The sequence below is a fragment of the Aythya ferina genome, assembly GCF_964211825.1.
Source record: "Aythya ferina genome assembly, chromosome: 27".
NCBI lineage: Eukaryota > Metazoa > Chordata > Aves > Anseriformes > Anatidae > Aythya > Aythya ferina.
The window spans coordinates 1,136,422-1,153,502 of record NC_140310.1 but is presented as its reverse complement, the minus strand read 5'-3'; the positions used below and the strand labels follow the sequence as shown (position 1 = coordinate 1,153,502).

Genomic DNA, 17,081 nt, shown 5'->3' with positions numbered 1-17,081 from the left:
AGTAAAATATTTTGTCTCTGCTTTGTAATGGCATAGTAGTTTGTTTCCTGGATATATCCTTGTCATTCAATATGACAATTCTCCTTCTGTAAGAGATGTTGGCTCTTCCATCTCCTCTGTGGCCATGTGCCAAAGTCCACTCTGGACTCAAAACTGCTATCTGGCATTCTTATGTCCCTCTGCATGGGTGAGAGAAATGTCCAACAATGATACACAAGAACTCCCTTTGTCTGTCAGTTCACATGAAAGGAGGAGAAAGCCTGAACTGTATATCTGTCCTCCAAACGTTGGATGCCCTGCAGAATTACCTCTTGCACAGTAGTAGGAGGTGTTGTTGAACAGGTCACTGTGAATTCACTGCAGAGTAGCTGACCCAGACAGAAAAGAAAATAGGAGAAGATAGGGAACTGTGGGCTCAAGCTGAGACAAAGCCCCACTCTTCATCCTTTTTCAAGGGGTAGAAGAATTGAACTTCTAAGTCAGACCAGCATTACTGTACATGGCAATGAGGAAGAGGTGTCTGATGAGTACAGCTCCATGCTGTGCATGCTCAGGTCAAGTCTGGCTCTCATGTCTGCACTCCCTGTGCTGTCTTTTCTCTGGTCTGCCCCTGCCTCCAGTCCAACTCCTAGTTCAAACTAAACAGCATGTCCAGCAATCCTGTTTTAAAGCATCACTAGTGAGGACAGTGGAGGCTTTATGACACTTGAAAAAAGAGCTCTTCAATTTCTAACCAAGCCTAGTACTGGGGAAAAGAGATTGTTAGTCATGAGTAAAAGCAGTAGTTCGTTCAATAGGTGGTAGCTGACTACAAAAACTAGTGTAAAATGTAGTACAGCTGTACATTGGTATGAGTTGCTAGCAGCATTCTTATGATAACGCCCTTGCAGATTTACTCAAACCAATCCTTATCAATAAGAGGTGAAGTCTTTGCCAGTGAAGTCAAACCCTGTAAGGATGTAATATCATTTTGGACATTGCCTTGGGCATTGCCATGAGTGTTAGGTGGTTTTCAGTCCTTAAGTCCTGCCCCAGTCCCAAACCCACATATTTTTGAACTTCTTGAATGCACTTTGGGTGGTGCTCAGTTCCATTTGGATCAGCAGCACCATAACCTCACCCCTGGAACATCCAGACAGAGTATCTCTCCACACAAAAACAATTGCAACTTTTTGTTCTCTGGCTGGAATTCCTGGACTGCTGCTTTTTGTTCGGGTTTATTCCATTTTCAACATAAATAAAGAAAACAAAACTAGTGCAAATAATAGTCTGAAACTGCTAAAGCTCCATTGCAGGAGACATGGAACTAGAACAATGAAAACATTCTCACGTTTTGTTTTTCTCTGAGCAGAAGTGGCTAATCTTGGGTTCAGACCTTCACTCACTCAGCAGGCCTGCCCTGCAGTATTTACTTAAAATCACAGCTAAGTGCATTAAAGCAACATTAAAGCAGAGACACCAGCCTACAGAGAGCAAATAGAACCAAGGACACTAAGCTGATGCAGCAGCATGCTAATTTCAGGCTTCCCTCAGCATGATCATCCCATCAGCATATTCCTGGCCCTTCTGTATGTCTTTGCTATGCCCCAGAGTCCCATTCCTCAAAGAGAGCCCAAGCTGAAGCCAAAGGTTCTTTCTGCTGACAGATGGCCAGGGCTGAAACACACAGGGAGCTGCCACCGTGCTCGGAGCAGCCCCAAGGTGATGTTTGCAGGGTTCAAGGCGCTGTGAAATCTTTGTTTTCCTTAAATGACCTTTGCTTGCACAAGACAGCCTGCACTCAGCTGTGGGCTGCTCTGCTTCAGTGAGGAATCCACTTTCCTCTGCTGAATGGCTACAGCTCAGACAGATGTTTTTTCATATCCACAATGCATGATGATATAATTGGCAGAGCACATAGAGAGAAGCCGTCTGTATCTCTTTATGTGTCAGCCCCTTCCATGCCAGCTCCACTCATCCCTGTCAAATCCTTCTCCATCACTTTTCTGGCTTTCTAACAGCATCTCCCTTACTTCAGTTTGGGTCCCTTTTTAGCAAAGCATTTGTCCATAGGCTGTGTACAGCAGGGAGATGATACAGCTCCGTGTAGAGATTTCAGAGGAGTGATGCTGCCTCAGAAGATCTGCTCCATCCTGTATGGGCTCAATACTTCATTTGGCATTTTGTCACCAGTAAAGACATTTATTTTGGGAGAAGAATGAGGAAAACTGAAAATAAGTTCATTCTCATGAATGTAAAAACAAAGGACAGGCTCAGAAATCCTCTAGTGCCTTTTAGGATGATTTCATATCTAAAAGAATGAACCCATAATACAATAGTGCTGATTCTGACATTTGAGTATTTACAGTAGGATCTTTTGCAGGTGGGACTTGGGGGAAAAAAAGACCAAAAAAAAAAGACCAAAAATAAAGAAAATCTCAGAGGGCAAAGGTTTTGTTTAAAAATGTACAACACACTGTAGCTTAGCACCATTCCCACAGATAGCAAGAAAAGCAGATGACTGGCTTCACACAAGCACTAGAATAGAAAGACATCCTAATGAAAAATAGATGTATTTCAGGAAAAAATCTGAGCAAGTAACCTAGTTAAACAAATCTTCCTTTTTGCCCAGTAGGCAAGTGATTAGAAATAGAACACAAAAGCTGGGTATTTGAAAGAGAAAGAGGTTCCAAAGGTGGAGAAGCCAGGTTTCATGATGTTGGAAGTTTGAGACTGAGGCCTGGGACTTCTGTAGCAGCGGGGACCACAGGTTGTACACTGACTCAGATGCCAGTTCTAAGGACTGGGGGCAGTTCTTGCAGCTCCAGTATGACTCAAAGTACTTGATGCTCCATATAAAGACGTAGAGTCAGGATGCAGCAAGAGAGGCTTACATCCTTCTTCACTACAAGAGCTGTTGTTAGGATTTAACTTTGACCTCTTGGTTGCTCCGTACAGGATTTGCTCTTAAAATGTCCATCTCTGAGAAAAAGAGGGAATGAAGCAATGTGCCCAGGAATATATTCATGGACATCAGCCTTGCACCCGAGAAGTGGGGGCTCTGGCTGGGATGCCATTGCCTCAGTCGGTAACTGACTTTCTGCTTTGTTCTTTTTTCTTCCAGGGCCGTTGCATCAATTTCACAAGAGTGAAGAACACAGAGACCCCCCCCAAATACCCACTCAACAATGCATACCCGCTGTCATCTCCACCCCCAGCCCCCATCTACAACCCTCCACCCCCAGCCCCCATCTATACCCCCCCTCCACCCAGCTCGCCCACACCCCATGCTCCTTCCCCATCCTCCACGCTCCCACCTCTCCCCCCACCGCCCCAAGCCCCACCACCCAACCGGGCCCCCCCTCCATCTCGACCCCCGCCTCGCCCAGCAGTTTAGGGGGTCGGCTGTGCTCCTGCCTCTTCCAGAAGCATTTGAGAGGCTTATTTCAGCAGTACTGTATCACATCCATCAGTTGGGGGGGGCTGGGGGAGGGCAGAGAACGTCACACCATTTTTGGAATGGGTGACAACAGAATGAACAACTTTGTAGTTTTCTTTCTCCTTAGTTTTCTTTTATTTTTAAAATCCCTTGTGCATCAGTGCCACCAAACTACCAAAGCAAGAAAAGCCAAGAGACTGCAAGAACAAGGCAAATAAGATCCATTTCAGCAAGGCTCTTCCCCCTCTTTGTCCGTGAAAGACTCTTCTGGGTGCAGATCCCAGCCAGCTACCTGAAGACAAGTGCACAAACTGCATGGTGCAAGGCTCAAGGGATGGCAGAAAGCCGATCACATCTCACATGCCAGCTGCCAAGCAAATAATGACAACAGCAGGTCTGCAAGTATAGAAACACTGGTGAATCTGAAAAGAACTGATGTCAGGCAGCTGTTCCCATGGACCACGAGTTGGAGAAGGGACAGTATTGTCATCTTGGAGGGTCGAGAAAGGAGAAGGGGTAGGGTGTTTGGATTTGTGTATGTTGGTATGTGGAAGTGCAGGTAGGTGAAAATGGAGTGCTACTAGGAAAATTAATTACACTGAAAAATGTACATATCAGTATGCCACGAGGCTTTGATCCCATCCCCTGAGGACAAGGAGTAAGTCACAGCAGGTCAGCCTTCAGTGCTCCCAATGGGACAGAGGAGTTCATAAAAATTGAGCAAAGGAATCTGGGAAAGGTATGGTTGACAGAAGAGTCTTTGCATTCAGTTTAGACTAATTATGTCCATCTAATTATGCCCATCTAATAGGTCTGCAGTTCAGCAGTGTTATTTAATGCTGTTTTCCATTTTAAAAGGAAAGTTTCTGAATATAAACCAGTGGTTAGGTGTATCATTTTATTTAAACCCAGTCTGCTTGGGCTCCTTGTTATTGTCAGTTTGAAATGGTTACCACTGATGCGTTTCTGTTTTTTGTTTTTGTTTTTGTTTTTTCCTGTAAATTACATTATTTCACCCTAAAAATATTTCTACATGGATTTTTATTTTCTGTTTTCTCTTCCTGAATAAGTAGCAGATGCCTTCCAAACTCATAGTGAAGAAGAGCCAGTTGCTTACTTCTCTTGTCAACTCTCAACCATATCACTTCACTTAGCAGTTTTTGACTAAGGCAAAAATCACACACCAGACACACAAGAAGGCAATCAGTCTTCCAAGAAATGCACTGGCTGCATTTCTCCATGCTTTTCTCCTCACCTTTGTGAGACCCCCACCATGTTCCATAATATTGCATATGCACATATAACAAACTTCCTGAGCACCTGTCTTTGAAACACAGTGCTAGCAATAGGCGAGATCACTGCACTTCAGTCAGACCTCTGGCTCCCTAATTTACTGTCAGGTTCAGTTCTCACAGAAGGACTCTCTCTCTGGAAATTGCAAAGTCATAAAAGGTAAATTGCCTTTGTAGCTGCAGCTCTATGAATTTCTAAGGGTTCTCATACTTGTACCATTTTTTACCAGATAAAGAAATGCTTTGCCAAGTACCTACTTCAGTGCTGTAGGAAATATTAATTCTAGCTTTTCTAGGAAAAAAAAGGGGGGGGGGGGAGGGAGGGAGGGGTAGGGGGAAGAAAAAAAAAAAAGCTCGAGGAAGAAAAGAAACAGTTGAAAGACTCAGTGGAGACCTGTCTTGGGATGCTCTTGGTCAGAATGTATGTGAATGAAACCTTACCATGAGACCCAGGGCCTGTCTAACTGTCATTCACTAGCCTTACCCTTGTTAGGTCAGTATGCCATCTTTTCGATGAGATAAACACAAAGATGAGAATTCACAATGGAGCTGAAGACTCATTTTACAGCCAAGGCTGGATATTCTGCAAAAAGGCTGATTCATTCCCCCACAACACTGTTTTGTCTGCAGGCGGCACAGAGCAGTCCCTGATTTGTAAAATAAACAACAGTTTCGCTACTCACTATTTCAAATTAAATCAGCCACAAAATGGTTTGTTCGACAAGACGACTTTGTGATTGTCAGGTGGGAGTGGGAAGCTTTTAACGCCCTGACACAAATTTAGTTGAACTCCCTCTTGTGATGGATGGGATCTAGTTAAATAGCTGTTTGATTTGGTGTGATGTTGAAAGGTGTAAAACTTGGGTATAGTGTAAATCGATTAATATTTCTCTTAACAGATCCACAGTATTTCAAAAAAGTTTGGAAAACACATTGATTTTCAACAATATGGTGTTGAGAATTCGTTTTTCATGTCATTTAAGCAATAAATATAAACCCATAAATCTAAACCTACTGCTGGGGAAAAAATAAATAAAAGTAATGTATATTCCATGACTAAAACTAACTTCTTGCAGATGGATATAGAAATCTTCATTCTCCCCAAATTAAAGGAAAAAAAAACAACCCTAGAGTATTAAAGAAGCAAAATAAACCCTATGCCAGGCTAGAAAGGCATTTTAAAATATCCCTATGTAATCATCCAGTTTACAAATAAAAAATAAACTCCAAAATTTTGTTGTATATATTGTTACTGCATGCTTACCATATGTTAGATGGAAGCATTTCCTGTCCATTGTGGATAAAAGAACATTTTTCAAGTTGTAGTAAATTATTATAAAGCCAATGACATTTCATGGCATGTTATTGTATCAAGCTGTGCTTGTTGTATTTTTTTCTTTATGGTTGTATTGCTTTTTTTTATAAATGTAGAAATATTTCCTGTAGTGACGAATACCTGTTTTACGTAGCATTAATTGAAGCACTATAATTCCAGGCTGCCCACTCCCCCAGTCTGTTGGCAAAGAGTTTTGCAGATCCGTTCAGGGCAGGACGTGGCCAGATACCGACTGGGCATGGGGTAATTGGTGCTGAAGCAAAGCATCCATGCTCAGTTTTGGTGGACCCTTGCTAACATTCTCAGAAAAAAACGAGAGCATGTTTGGTGGCAGATTTGTACCTGGTCTTGTGTTTAGGATCAACCTAAATGTGGCTAAAGTGCTAAAATGGCATTCCTGAGGTACTTCAAATGCTTTTAAAAATCATGCTCCTTTTATGTCAGTCCTATCTTAGGAACCTAGCTTAAGGTATTAAGAATGAAATTTGGGTCTGAATTTAAATCAACTTCCCTTGGCAATTAATGCTATGTAAATAAGGTTGAATTAGATGGTGTACCATATACTGATATATGGTAACCTATGTATTATCTCTGTAAAACTTTCCTAGAAACACATTACACAGGCTATCAATCCACACTAGCCAATTTTTAAGTAAAGGTTTGCTATAGATCAAAAGGAGTTAAGTGGCACTACATCTGCTCCGCAGTATCAGAAGACTTCAGCGGGTCTCACTGTTTACTACTTGCACGTGCTTATGTATAGGATTGGTCTAAACAGCAATAAACAGATGTCTGATGGCAATAAATAAACAGTTCTTTCATTTGCTCTAAGTACATCACTTCGGTTACTCCCTTTGTTTTTAACTCTCACAAAACTTTCTATCAATGTGTTCTGCAGCCTCAAAGGACTAAGCAGTTGCATTTGACAAAGGTTCATATTTTTCTTTTCTTTTCTTTTTTTTTTTTTTAATTGCTAAAATGTTACCCATTGTTGCTGGCTGTATTTTGAAGCATTCGCCTGCATGAACCTTGGCAGGCATCAGGATTCTCTCTCTACTCCTTGGTGCATGAAGGCATCTTCTGTCACTGTTTATTTTGGGGAAGAGGGGAATGTCTGGCTTTGGAGAACTCTGGCTAGATCTGAAGGTAACTGGTAAGTAGCGTTGCCTTATATGTGGTGCTGATGCAGCAAAGGAAAAGAAGCAAGCCCTCTGTTCTGATGTTGAATTATGTTTTGTCAGTTCAGCCAGTGCTGTGCAATGATGTTTTACTCCCTCTCTTTGTTGCATGTGTCATTTGTTAAATTCAGTCATTATTCTTGCTGACCTTGATGTTATTATTAAAGAACTATACAAATCTGTGTTGTGCTCCATCAGATTCATTGGTTAGGTAAAGGGAATGACGAAGGGAGAATCCTGGGACACAAGTTTTCCCATGACTAACTTTCCATCACCTTGGAGAATTCAAACTTGGTGATTTTCCTTGCTGAAAGCCCAGAGCACTATTGCCTGACACAAAAGGCAAAAATTCCTTTGGATGAGACAGCCTAAATTGTCTGTTCCTCTGCTGGTACCAAGGGCCTCTCCTCCTAACCAATGTAATGTGTAACACAGTTAACTCAGCAGCCTTTAACAAAAGCAACATTTAACACAGCATATTGGGTACTAGGGCTACCTAAGCTAGTTTCCTGTCACAAGTGCTGGTATAACTGCTTTCTTCCTTACTACTTAACAATCTCTGACCCTTCTGGATTTTGATGTAGTTGGAATATTTTATTCCACAAAGAAGATTAACAGATTATGAGGAAGCTCAGCCTCAACACCCTGCCCTGTTTCAGCAGATCATGCAAGTGCATGCTTTTTAACCTTTTCTGAAAATGCAAGCTAGTGGTTATCTCAGTGCAAAAAGCCTTGAAAGTTGAGGCTTAGTCAGGATTTTTCTTATGTGTCTGGGTTTTTTTATTTGTTTGTTTAGAAAACAAATCTGTATGTAGCAAATGCAATGAGGAAGCCATGATACTCAACACAGTCTGCAATCTGGTTCTGATAAGAAGTGTTTTTCTAATGCAGAGCATGAAAGAAAATCATAGGTGTTCCTCTCAGAAGAGGACAGGCTAAAATTAAGTAATAATAATAATAATAATAATAATAATAATAATAATAATAATAATAATAATAATAAAAAAAAAAAAACAGGGAGGAAATTTTAACCCCAGACCAGCCCAAACACAGAAGAGATGGTGCAAACCTGACAAGCCTTGATGGTAGCTCCAGGGTGTTCAGGACATGAATTTGCACAAAAATTCAGGTTTCATAACTGTTTCCCCAGGACACGCCATTTTTAGAGCATCATGGCTGCAAACAATGAGCTGTGTGTGCAAGGCGGTTGAGCAACGCTGTGCTTGTGGCTGACTCTTAATGCACCCCTCTTGTGCCCCCCACAAGCCCACCCAGAGCAGGGCTAGGTACCAGGGCCATGGGACAGGTGGGTGGCTTTGGGACCACATGCAGCGACTTCAGGGTGGCTGCTGACAAAGCTCCCCAGGAACCAGCCTGTCTGCAGAGCGGGCTGTAACAGAGATGAGGAGTGTGCCTGCAATATCTGGAGGAAGCCAGAAGGGCAAGTTGCCTTGTATTTTGTGTGCAAGGGTGTGAGGCCACTGTCCCCTGGCCTTGCACCCTGGTAGAGGCGGCCACAAGGCCAGCAGCTACGGCCTCATCGTGCTGGACCCTGAGGGGGGCGCGGGGAACAGGACCTCCTCACAGGGCCCTGCTCGCAGGCAGACTTTGCTTGTTCCTCCAAAATGTGGCCTAGCTTTGGGCATCTGAAGAGCTCCTTGCTTGGTAGGGAAACAAATTTTTATGGCTTTTTGCGTGTGTGTGTTTTTATCTAATTCTGTCAGAGAATGCCCCTTCTTAAGTCATAGATAAGGCTTTTGTAAGGGGGTTCATGGAAACAGCAGTGAGACTCGAGGCATGGCAGGATCCTATTTACCCTGTTCATGTTGCTGGAGAACATAACAATCTTTCTTTAAGAAACAGCTATAAAATGTAAAAGCAATGTGAGCTACAGAATATCACATTGTATGCAGGTTGTGCCTGACAGCCTGTAGCACACTGCCAGCTAAAACTGCTGATACTTCTTGTGATTATTTAAATATATGTTAATATTTAAATGCTTTCATTGGTCCTTCTTGCTAGCAGGGGAAGGTTCTAGCAAGGGGAAACATTGCTGGAAGGCTCAGAGCAGGAGGGAAGGTGTTTTCTTGTGTCACTTGGTCAGTGCAGATATGGCCCAGAGTAACATCATGAGCTAACCCTACCACAGTCTGAAAAGGAATTTCTCTGGTTCTTCACAGTCATTAAAGCCTTTTCCAGAGCTGGAGGAATTAATAGGAATGGAGAAATGATAGCATGCAAAAATACCACAGTGAGTGGAAAACTGAATTACCCTATGAGCTAGCTTTTACTTGCAAGAGGGATTTCTATATTCCACTTTCTGTTCCCATTTAAAATCCTTTCTGAGGCCTGCTGCTGTGTACCTTTGGGGTGTATTGCTAGCTACTTGTAGAAGACGCTTAGTGCTCGTTTCTCCTTGAGCTCTCACAGTCATCCAGGGCACACTAATGGGTGACAAGGAATGGGGGTTGTCAGGATCCTTTTCCTACAAGGTTCTTACTCAATGCAAAATCTCCAGAAAAGTGAAAGCCAAGAACTAGAGTATGTCTGCATTCATTTTATTAATTTTTGGTGATGGGTGACAGGCAATATGTGAGCATCTATAGCCTTTAAAAGGTTTGTCTGCCTCTGAGCATTGCAATATAACATCCTGTCCAGCTCTGCTATGACTTGCCTAGGCAAACCTTGAACTATTTTTAAGAAAAACTGGGAAAAATTCTGTAGGCCATGGGTCAGCGAATGGCTCCTCTGCTGCCACAGCCTGGCCATGGTTTGCTTCTTCTCCAGGGAAACCACAGGAAACCCTGCCTGTGCTGGCAAGATGTATTGCGTGGAGTACGAGGTAGGGAGACCCATCCGGGCAATCCCACTTACGGCTGCGTGTGCCCCCCCCTCCCCCTTGGGAATAGCACAGCAGGCTCTCTGGTAACTACGGCAACAGCCGATGTGGAAAAAATATTAGGAATGTATTGAAAGTATTTTTAGCTGTCTCCTCAGATGCAGCACAGCAGCAAGGAGCCAAGGGAGCCAGCATGAGATATATGGGCAGCATTTCCATTGACTGCCAGGAAAGAACCCCCCCAGGGCAGAACTCAGGCTTTTCTATTTTTATGTGATACAGTCTGAATATTATGGTAGTTACTTTTTGGGGGTAAGATTAGTGTCTTTCTGTGTGTGTAATACACTGTTGGCTTAAAGTACTAACAATTACAGAAGCTTATTTCACAGGCTGTCATGGAAAATTGAAATAACTGTAGTAGCATCAGACGTTTTTCTGTTTGTTTTCTTAAGAGTCCAGCTCAGAAGGTCAAATTCTGAAGTCATCCTCACTTGTCTGCCTCTGCCTCTGATCCTGTCTGGGTAGGGATGTGGATGGCTTGGTCCAGACTTCTCCCCAAGGCTTGCTAAATAAAACAAGATTTATTTTTTTGTATTTTGGTTGTTTTTATAGTTTTTTTTTTTTTTTAGCTTTTTTTTTTTTTTTTTTTTTTTTTTAAGAGAAGAATGTGGAGGTAAATAACCTGCCAAAGATGAAAAAGGTAGTTGGCAGAGCTATTCTCCTAGGTGCTTAGGATAGCCTGCCTGCAAAACATGACATCAAACTAGACAATTGTTTTCTTGTTTTAAGTCATAGGAGATCTTACAGGCTGCTCTTCTTGGAGACTGAATCATTTGTATTGACCCAAATAATACAGTGAGTTAGAAATACAATTCCAGTTCTTGACCATGACACTGGATGAAGTGAGAGTGCATATGGCACCTGAGGCATCATCTTCAGCAGGAACAGAAGAGAACAAAACCTCAGTATTTTGCTCCCTTCAATCAGACTTTTCTGGCCAAGGTTGGTGATGTTATGAAATCAGGTTCCTATGTGGTTTCATTCTCTGCAAACAAACTAGTCTGGAGGTGAAACCATTTGTACCCAGTGATGGATGATGCTGCCCATTTCCAGGGCAGCAGTGATCTGTGCATTGTGAACCTCCCGGGACAGCTCCGTGGGACAGGAGCATCAACTGGGCATGGAAAAAGTCAGATTTGGGGGATACATGGAGGAAGCTCCTGGAGCTGAGTTGCTGGTGGCACTTGTTACTTCAAAAATAAAATCTGAGCTCAGATAGCTAGATTTGCATGTTACAATGAAAGCTTTCATTTAAAGGAGTTAAAACCTGACCATCCACTGCCTCACAAGCTGTTCTCAGCTAGTGCACACATTCCTTCAACATTTACAGTCACTGACTCAAACCAGGTGTTGGACACACTGAAGAGTTTTGTGCTTCTGACTGGAGCCCTGGAGCTGGATTTGTGAAAGACCCTGGGCATCCCTGGTGGTGCCAGAGACCTTGCCATAGGACCTGGAGCCAGGATCTTGGCTGGTGCAAACCTCCTATAACTCGGTCTCTGTTTCATGGTGATTCTGTTAGGGCCTAAAAGGCTGCATAACTGTTAGGGTTTTTTGGAATAAAAATAAATAAATAAAAAATCCCACAGGATTAGTTCCTGTGGGTTCTTTAAATATCCAGTGCTCTCTGTAACAGGCAGAGGAAAGCTTAGGTAATGCTGCAAATATGGAGGTAACTCTATCTACTTATCTGAGGCCAAATTGGCAAGGTTTTAAAGAGTGCCCATTATAAATGGAAGACATCAGAGATAGTGACTAAGAAAGCACTGCTCTGGCTTCTAATCAGGACTGGATGTTATCAAACCCCATCCTGTCTTGTTTCCAGGCAAAGGCCAAGCAGACAAAGGAGTTCCCTGTGCAGGCTGAACCATTTGACATGGGAACAAACACAAGGCAAATGTTAAAGGGAAGAGAGGACTTAGGTTTTTCTTCACAAAGCCAAACGCTTTGCAGACATTCCTGAGAAGCACCGTGGATATGTGGAGCCCAGCTTCAGAAATTGTATCCTCTCATCTGAAGATCCTCAGAAAACTGTGGAAACTTCCCAGATTTCTTCTTAGCCTAGGACAGCACAACAAAGTAGTGGTACAAGTGTATCTTACTGCATGCATGTAAAATGGCTCTAAGGGAATCTTGCATCATTGTGCATTGCTGCAGATATGGGCACATTGTTTCTGGTTGCAGTGCAGGTGGAAGAGGCAGACAGTAGCACTGAGCTTTGCAGAAATATTATTTGTCCTCTACAAAGCATTGAAGTCTATTTGGGAAAGCGGTACAGCCAGACTGCTGCCGGGACAAGTGCTCCAGGATTTGGCCTTGATGTATAGGATGCCTTAGAAGGGCATCTGGCTCACCTTACAAAACAGCTTTTGATTTTTCTCTTGGCAAGAGCTTCCCTTTGTCTCCAGATATCTTGGTCTCATGCCTGTTCCAGCTGTGACTCCATAGCCATGCTTCAAGCCTTCCAAGTCTGGCCTTCTGTTAACAAACTTCCTAAAAAAACAGAAGGGAATCATGTGTCATCTGCACCAGACAGCTGAAAGAATCATGTGCATGAACGCCAAAGAAATGCCATGTTCACTTTTTGCCATCCATCTTTTACAAAGAAGCTGCTGCATGCAAGTTGTAAGCAACAACAGAGTAGTTTTGTTCCTAGTGTTTCTCTCCTGTTCTTGCAACAATTGATGACCATTGACTTCTGGAGGCAGATGGCCTACTGCGTGCAAACCGGAAAGCACACGGGAGCACAACGGGGCTACACCCAGCCTGTGCTGTGCCCTGTCCTTGTGTCCTTCTCTGCTGTAGGATCACAGAATGATTTCAGTTGGAAGTGACCTTAAAGCACCTCCCTCCCCCTGCTATGTGCAGGGATACCTCCCATTAGATCAGGTTGCCCAAAGCCCCATCCAACCTGGCCTAGAGCACTTCCAGAGATGGGGCACCTTGCCAGCTCATTTTAAGTTTTTCATCCACTGCTACCCCCAAGTCCTCCTCTGTGCAGGACTGCTCTCAGCCCACTCATCTCTGAGCTTTGAAAGACGTCAAGGCCCTGGAACATGTTCAGAGAAGGGCTACAAAGCTGGTGAAGGGCCTGGAACACAAGTCCTGTGAGGAGCAGCTGAGGGCACTGGGGATGTTTGGTCTGGAGAAGAGGGGCTCAGGGGAGACCTTATTGCTCTCTAACAACTACTTGAAAGGAAGCTGTGGGGAGCTCAGGGTTGGCCTCTTCTCGCAGATAACTAGTGATAGGACTAGAGGGAATGGCCTCAAGTTGCACCAGGGGAGGTTTAGGTTGGAAATGAGGAGACATTTCTTCCCAGAAAGAGCAGTCAGGCATTGGAATGGGTTGCCCAGGGAGGTGGTGGAGTCACCGTCCCTGGGGGTGTTCAAGGAATGGTTGGACATGGTGCTTAGGGACATGGTTTAGTGGATGATAGTGGTGGTAGAGGGATGCACCAGCCCAGACACAGGACGTGGTACCTGGCCATGTTGACCTTCATTTGTTCTGGGAGCTGTATTTGCAGATCCCTCCTTCCTGACATGGTGCAGCAGAACACAGTCCCATTGCACAAAGTCTCCCTTTGTGGTCACCTTTCAGTGCCCCCCAGTAGGTCAGTGGCCTAAACCAGGCAGGTCCTTTGTCATTCTCTGCCATTTCCTAGAACAAATTTTCCTGGTTGTTTTTCTGTGTGCATCCCCGCCATGGAGATGCATGGGCAGCGTCACACAGCTCCTGCCTGTGACAGTGACCTGCCCATGCTGGCGCAGGTGTCCCCATTGCAGCAAGCTAAGGAAGAGAAGCGGAAACATCCTGCCCCTCGCTGGTGTGCAGGGGCTTTTGCCCGAATACAGACATGAGGAGACTTGGCCTTTGCTTTACACCTCTTCAAAATGATTTCTTGCTGAAACAATTTGGCTGAAACAGCCACCATCTGAAGCCAAGTGCTGGACCACCCAGGCCTCCGGCCTAATCCACTGTGGCACATTTTTACATTCCCACAACATAAAATTAAATAAATAAGAAGCAGACCAGAATGTAAGAAAAAAAAAAAAAAAAAAAAAAAAAAAAAAAAAAAAAAAGCAGGAACTGATGTAAAGCCAGAGATGTAAACCAGCCAGAGAAGCAGAAGCAGCTGGTTCTTCAGGTTAAAAACAGATCCTGATTAGAGCCTGATTAGAGATGTAGGTAGAGATTGCATTAGCTCATGGGATCTTTTAATACTTGCCATGCAGGCAAAGTGCACAAGAATGTAATAATCCAGATTTAGATGACAAACTGTAGCATTGCAAAAGCCAACTTCTCTGTGCAGCAGCATCATAACAGCTCTGGAAGCTGGGCTAAACCAGTTTAAACAAATCACCATGGGGGATCACCGAGGTGGACGCAAAAATTCCCTGTGGCTTCAGGGGCCAGGGATAAGTGGCATTGTTGGGGCAGAGCCTGTGTGGGAGAAGGGCAGGGAAAGGCCTTGGCACAGAGCTGCAAAACCCTGCAGCAATGAGGAAGGCCAGTACAATTCCGTTGCAAATGATCCTGAGCTAAAATAAGCACAGGGTTGCTTGTGAGTCCATTTGGATGATTTCAGTCAAAAGCAGATTGTGTTGGGGGTCAGGATGCTCCTTTTTCCTGCACTATGCACCCTGTGCATGTTCCTGTGGTATGGGAGGGCACTGAAGTGATGCCAGCTCTCTCTGAGTGTGCAGCTCCACTGAGCTCACACAGACCTTGGAGAGAGCGAGAGAGCAAGAGAGCCCCAGCAGGGGAGTCCTGGCAGAAGGGAGATGGAGACAACAAATTCCTACCTGGGCTACTGCAGGACAAAAACCCTGCACCAGAAAGCAATAAATAGAATGCATCTTTCACACAATAGGCTAAATTAGCCTAGTAAAGCAAAGCTGGAAAACACTCAGACACTTTCCCACAAACTGTGGCACCAGAAGTGCAGAAGTGTGCTCGAGGGCTGCTCGTGTCCCCTGCTCTGCAACAGTTTATCTGCAGCTGGCCTAAATTTAGCCAACAATAGGCTAAAGGAGCTTCTGCTAAAAAATGAGCTTTATCTGCACTTCATTTATTTTCATTGTGTGCCCTTGATCTGGAGGCACAACTGTCAGTCAAGATGGTCTGGGTCAGTTCAAACATGACAGATTTTTGGGGTGCTCGCTTGATTTTTTTTTTTGTTGTCCTTTTTTTATCATGATTTTGTTTTGTTTATTTTTTGGAATTATTTTTCAACACAGGCTGCATCATGCTGATTGAATTGAGAGAAGGAATGATTAGGCAGCCATGGCTGAAATCCCAAGAACGGGACCTGAAATAAAGCCCAAGCTCTGTGCTCAGTCCTTGTGGAGCAGCTGCTTCTACTGCTCTGGCCTGGGATAAGGATTTGCCAGCAGGACCCCTCGAATTACAATTTTTCCTACTTGATCCTTCAGCTGGTGCCTGAATGGTGAGAAAAGTTTCCTAGCATGCAGGCAAGCACAAAAAAATTTATAACTGAAATGGTCCATGTTCCAAGGGTTTTCCATGGTCTCTGCTGTGTAGCTGGACATTGCACAGATGTGCATGCTGGGGAGGTCGCACACAGGCTGGGTATGTCCCCGTCCATCCCCCCATTGGGCAGTACCAGTGTGAAGGACACTGCCCTGCCCCAGCAGGACAGCTTGCCTTAGGCATAATCCCCATCCCTCCTTTTCAACTGGCATAACTGGAAGCAGCTGTTTTTTTTTTCTTTTCAAGTCTCAGCATGAGACTGCCCAGGAAGTGCTGCTTCTCAGTCTGCTGTTGAGTCCTTTTCCCTGCCCATACCAATCTGCAAAGTCTGGTTTCCTACCTTCCCCTTGTGGCATTACTGCAGGTCTATTTGGTGCTTAGAGGGGTGTGACTGAGCAACCTGTGTTTTGTTTAAAAACAGAAAAGCTTTACTCTTTCACTCCCTCTTCATTTGGAGGTGAATGAAAGCTCACCAACATAGCCCCTTCAAAATCTGGTAGTTGCATAAGCCAGCCTTAACTATTGCTTTCTGCAACACCAGTGAGAATTTCTCCCCTTCTTGCTGAGATCTGCCTTAGCAAAGCTTAAAGGACTTTTGCAAAAGGTTATCAGTCCTGAATGGAATCTGTGTGAGCACTGTGTGTGCAAAAGGCTGGTGATTGTCTCAGCTAAACAGTCTGGGTGAATCCCAGTGGGTTTTGGGGTAGTAGCTGCCACGTAGTGCTGATCCCTGATGCCACCTCTAACCTGTGACCAGGGACCACGTGGGGCTGGCTGGCCTGGTCCTTATTAGTATCAGGAATACACAACCCATGAGTTACACAGTGGTGCAAGCTTTATGCCTCTGCAGTTCGGACCCTGCTCCTGCTAGCAGGGTCCCCTGCGCAATCCAGGCAGCCTGTCTCTGAGGGCCACCACAAGCCATAGTCCCCACTGGACTGAAGGTGTTTCATGACATCCCAGCCCCATAATTTTAACCCCCAGACACCCACCCCTCCTCTGCCTCTCATACTGCTTTTGTAGCTTCTTAATCTGACATATGGAAGGCGATGGTTTTTCCCCACTACCAGGAGCTTGCCATTGATATTTCAGCAGGTTTTTCTTGTCTGCATGGACTGGTGTGTTAAAGATATGGAGAGAGATGCAGGGCTGTCTCGCCAGGCTCTCGTGACCTGCAAAACCATCACAAGGACTAAATGTCCAAGCTTTACATGTCATGCATATGTCCTCACAATGCTAGCCAGGAGTTTATGTCAAAGAAAATTTGACTTTAGCTGTCAAAGCTGTAATTGGGCAGGGACAGAAAGGAGGCTGGGGAAGTCCTGAATTTTGCTTTGTTTCTTTGGCTGCAGAAGCCAAGAAGGGAAGGACCCCTCCAAAAAAGACAAACACCAGCACCTCCAAAGCAGAATGCTTCACTTCTGACATTTGCTTAAAAAAAAAAAAAAAAAAAAAAAGAGAGAGAGA

The 17,081-nt window shown here is 44.2% G+C and overlaps 1 protein-coding gene across 1 annotated transcript in view; it reads left to right on the top strand.

The window, feature by feature from the left end:
• ANTXR1 (ANTXR cell adhesion molecule 1) overlaps positions 1–6,882 on the top strand; it is a 123,763-nt gene extending 116,881 nt beyond the window's left edge. The window contains exon 18 of the mRNA XM_084499710.1: positions 3,104–6,882. Coding sequence (XP_084355836.1) covers positions 3,104–3,376 — 273 coding nt within the window. The 3' untranslated portion in view covers positions 3,377–6,882. The remainder of the gene's footprint in view (positions 1–3,103) is intronic.
• Positions 6,883–17,081: the final 10,199 nt, after the last annotated feature.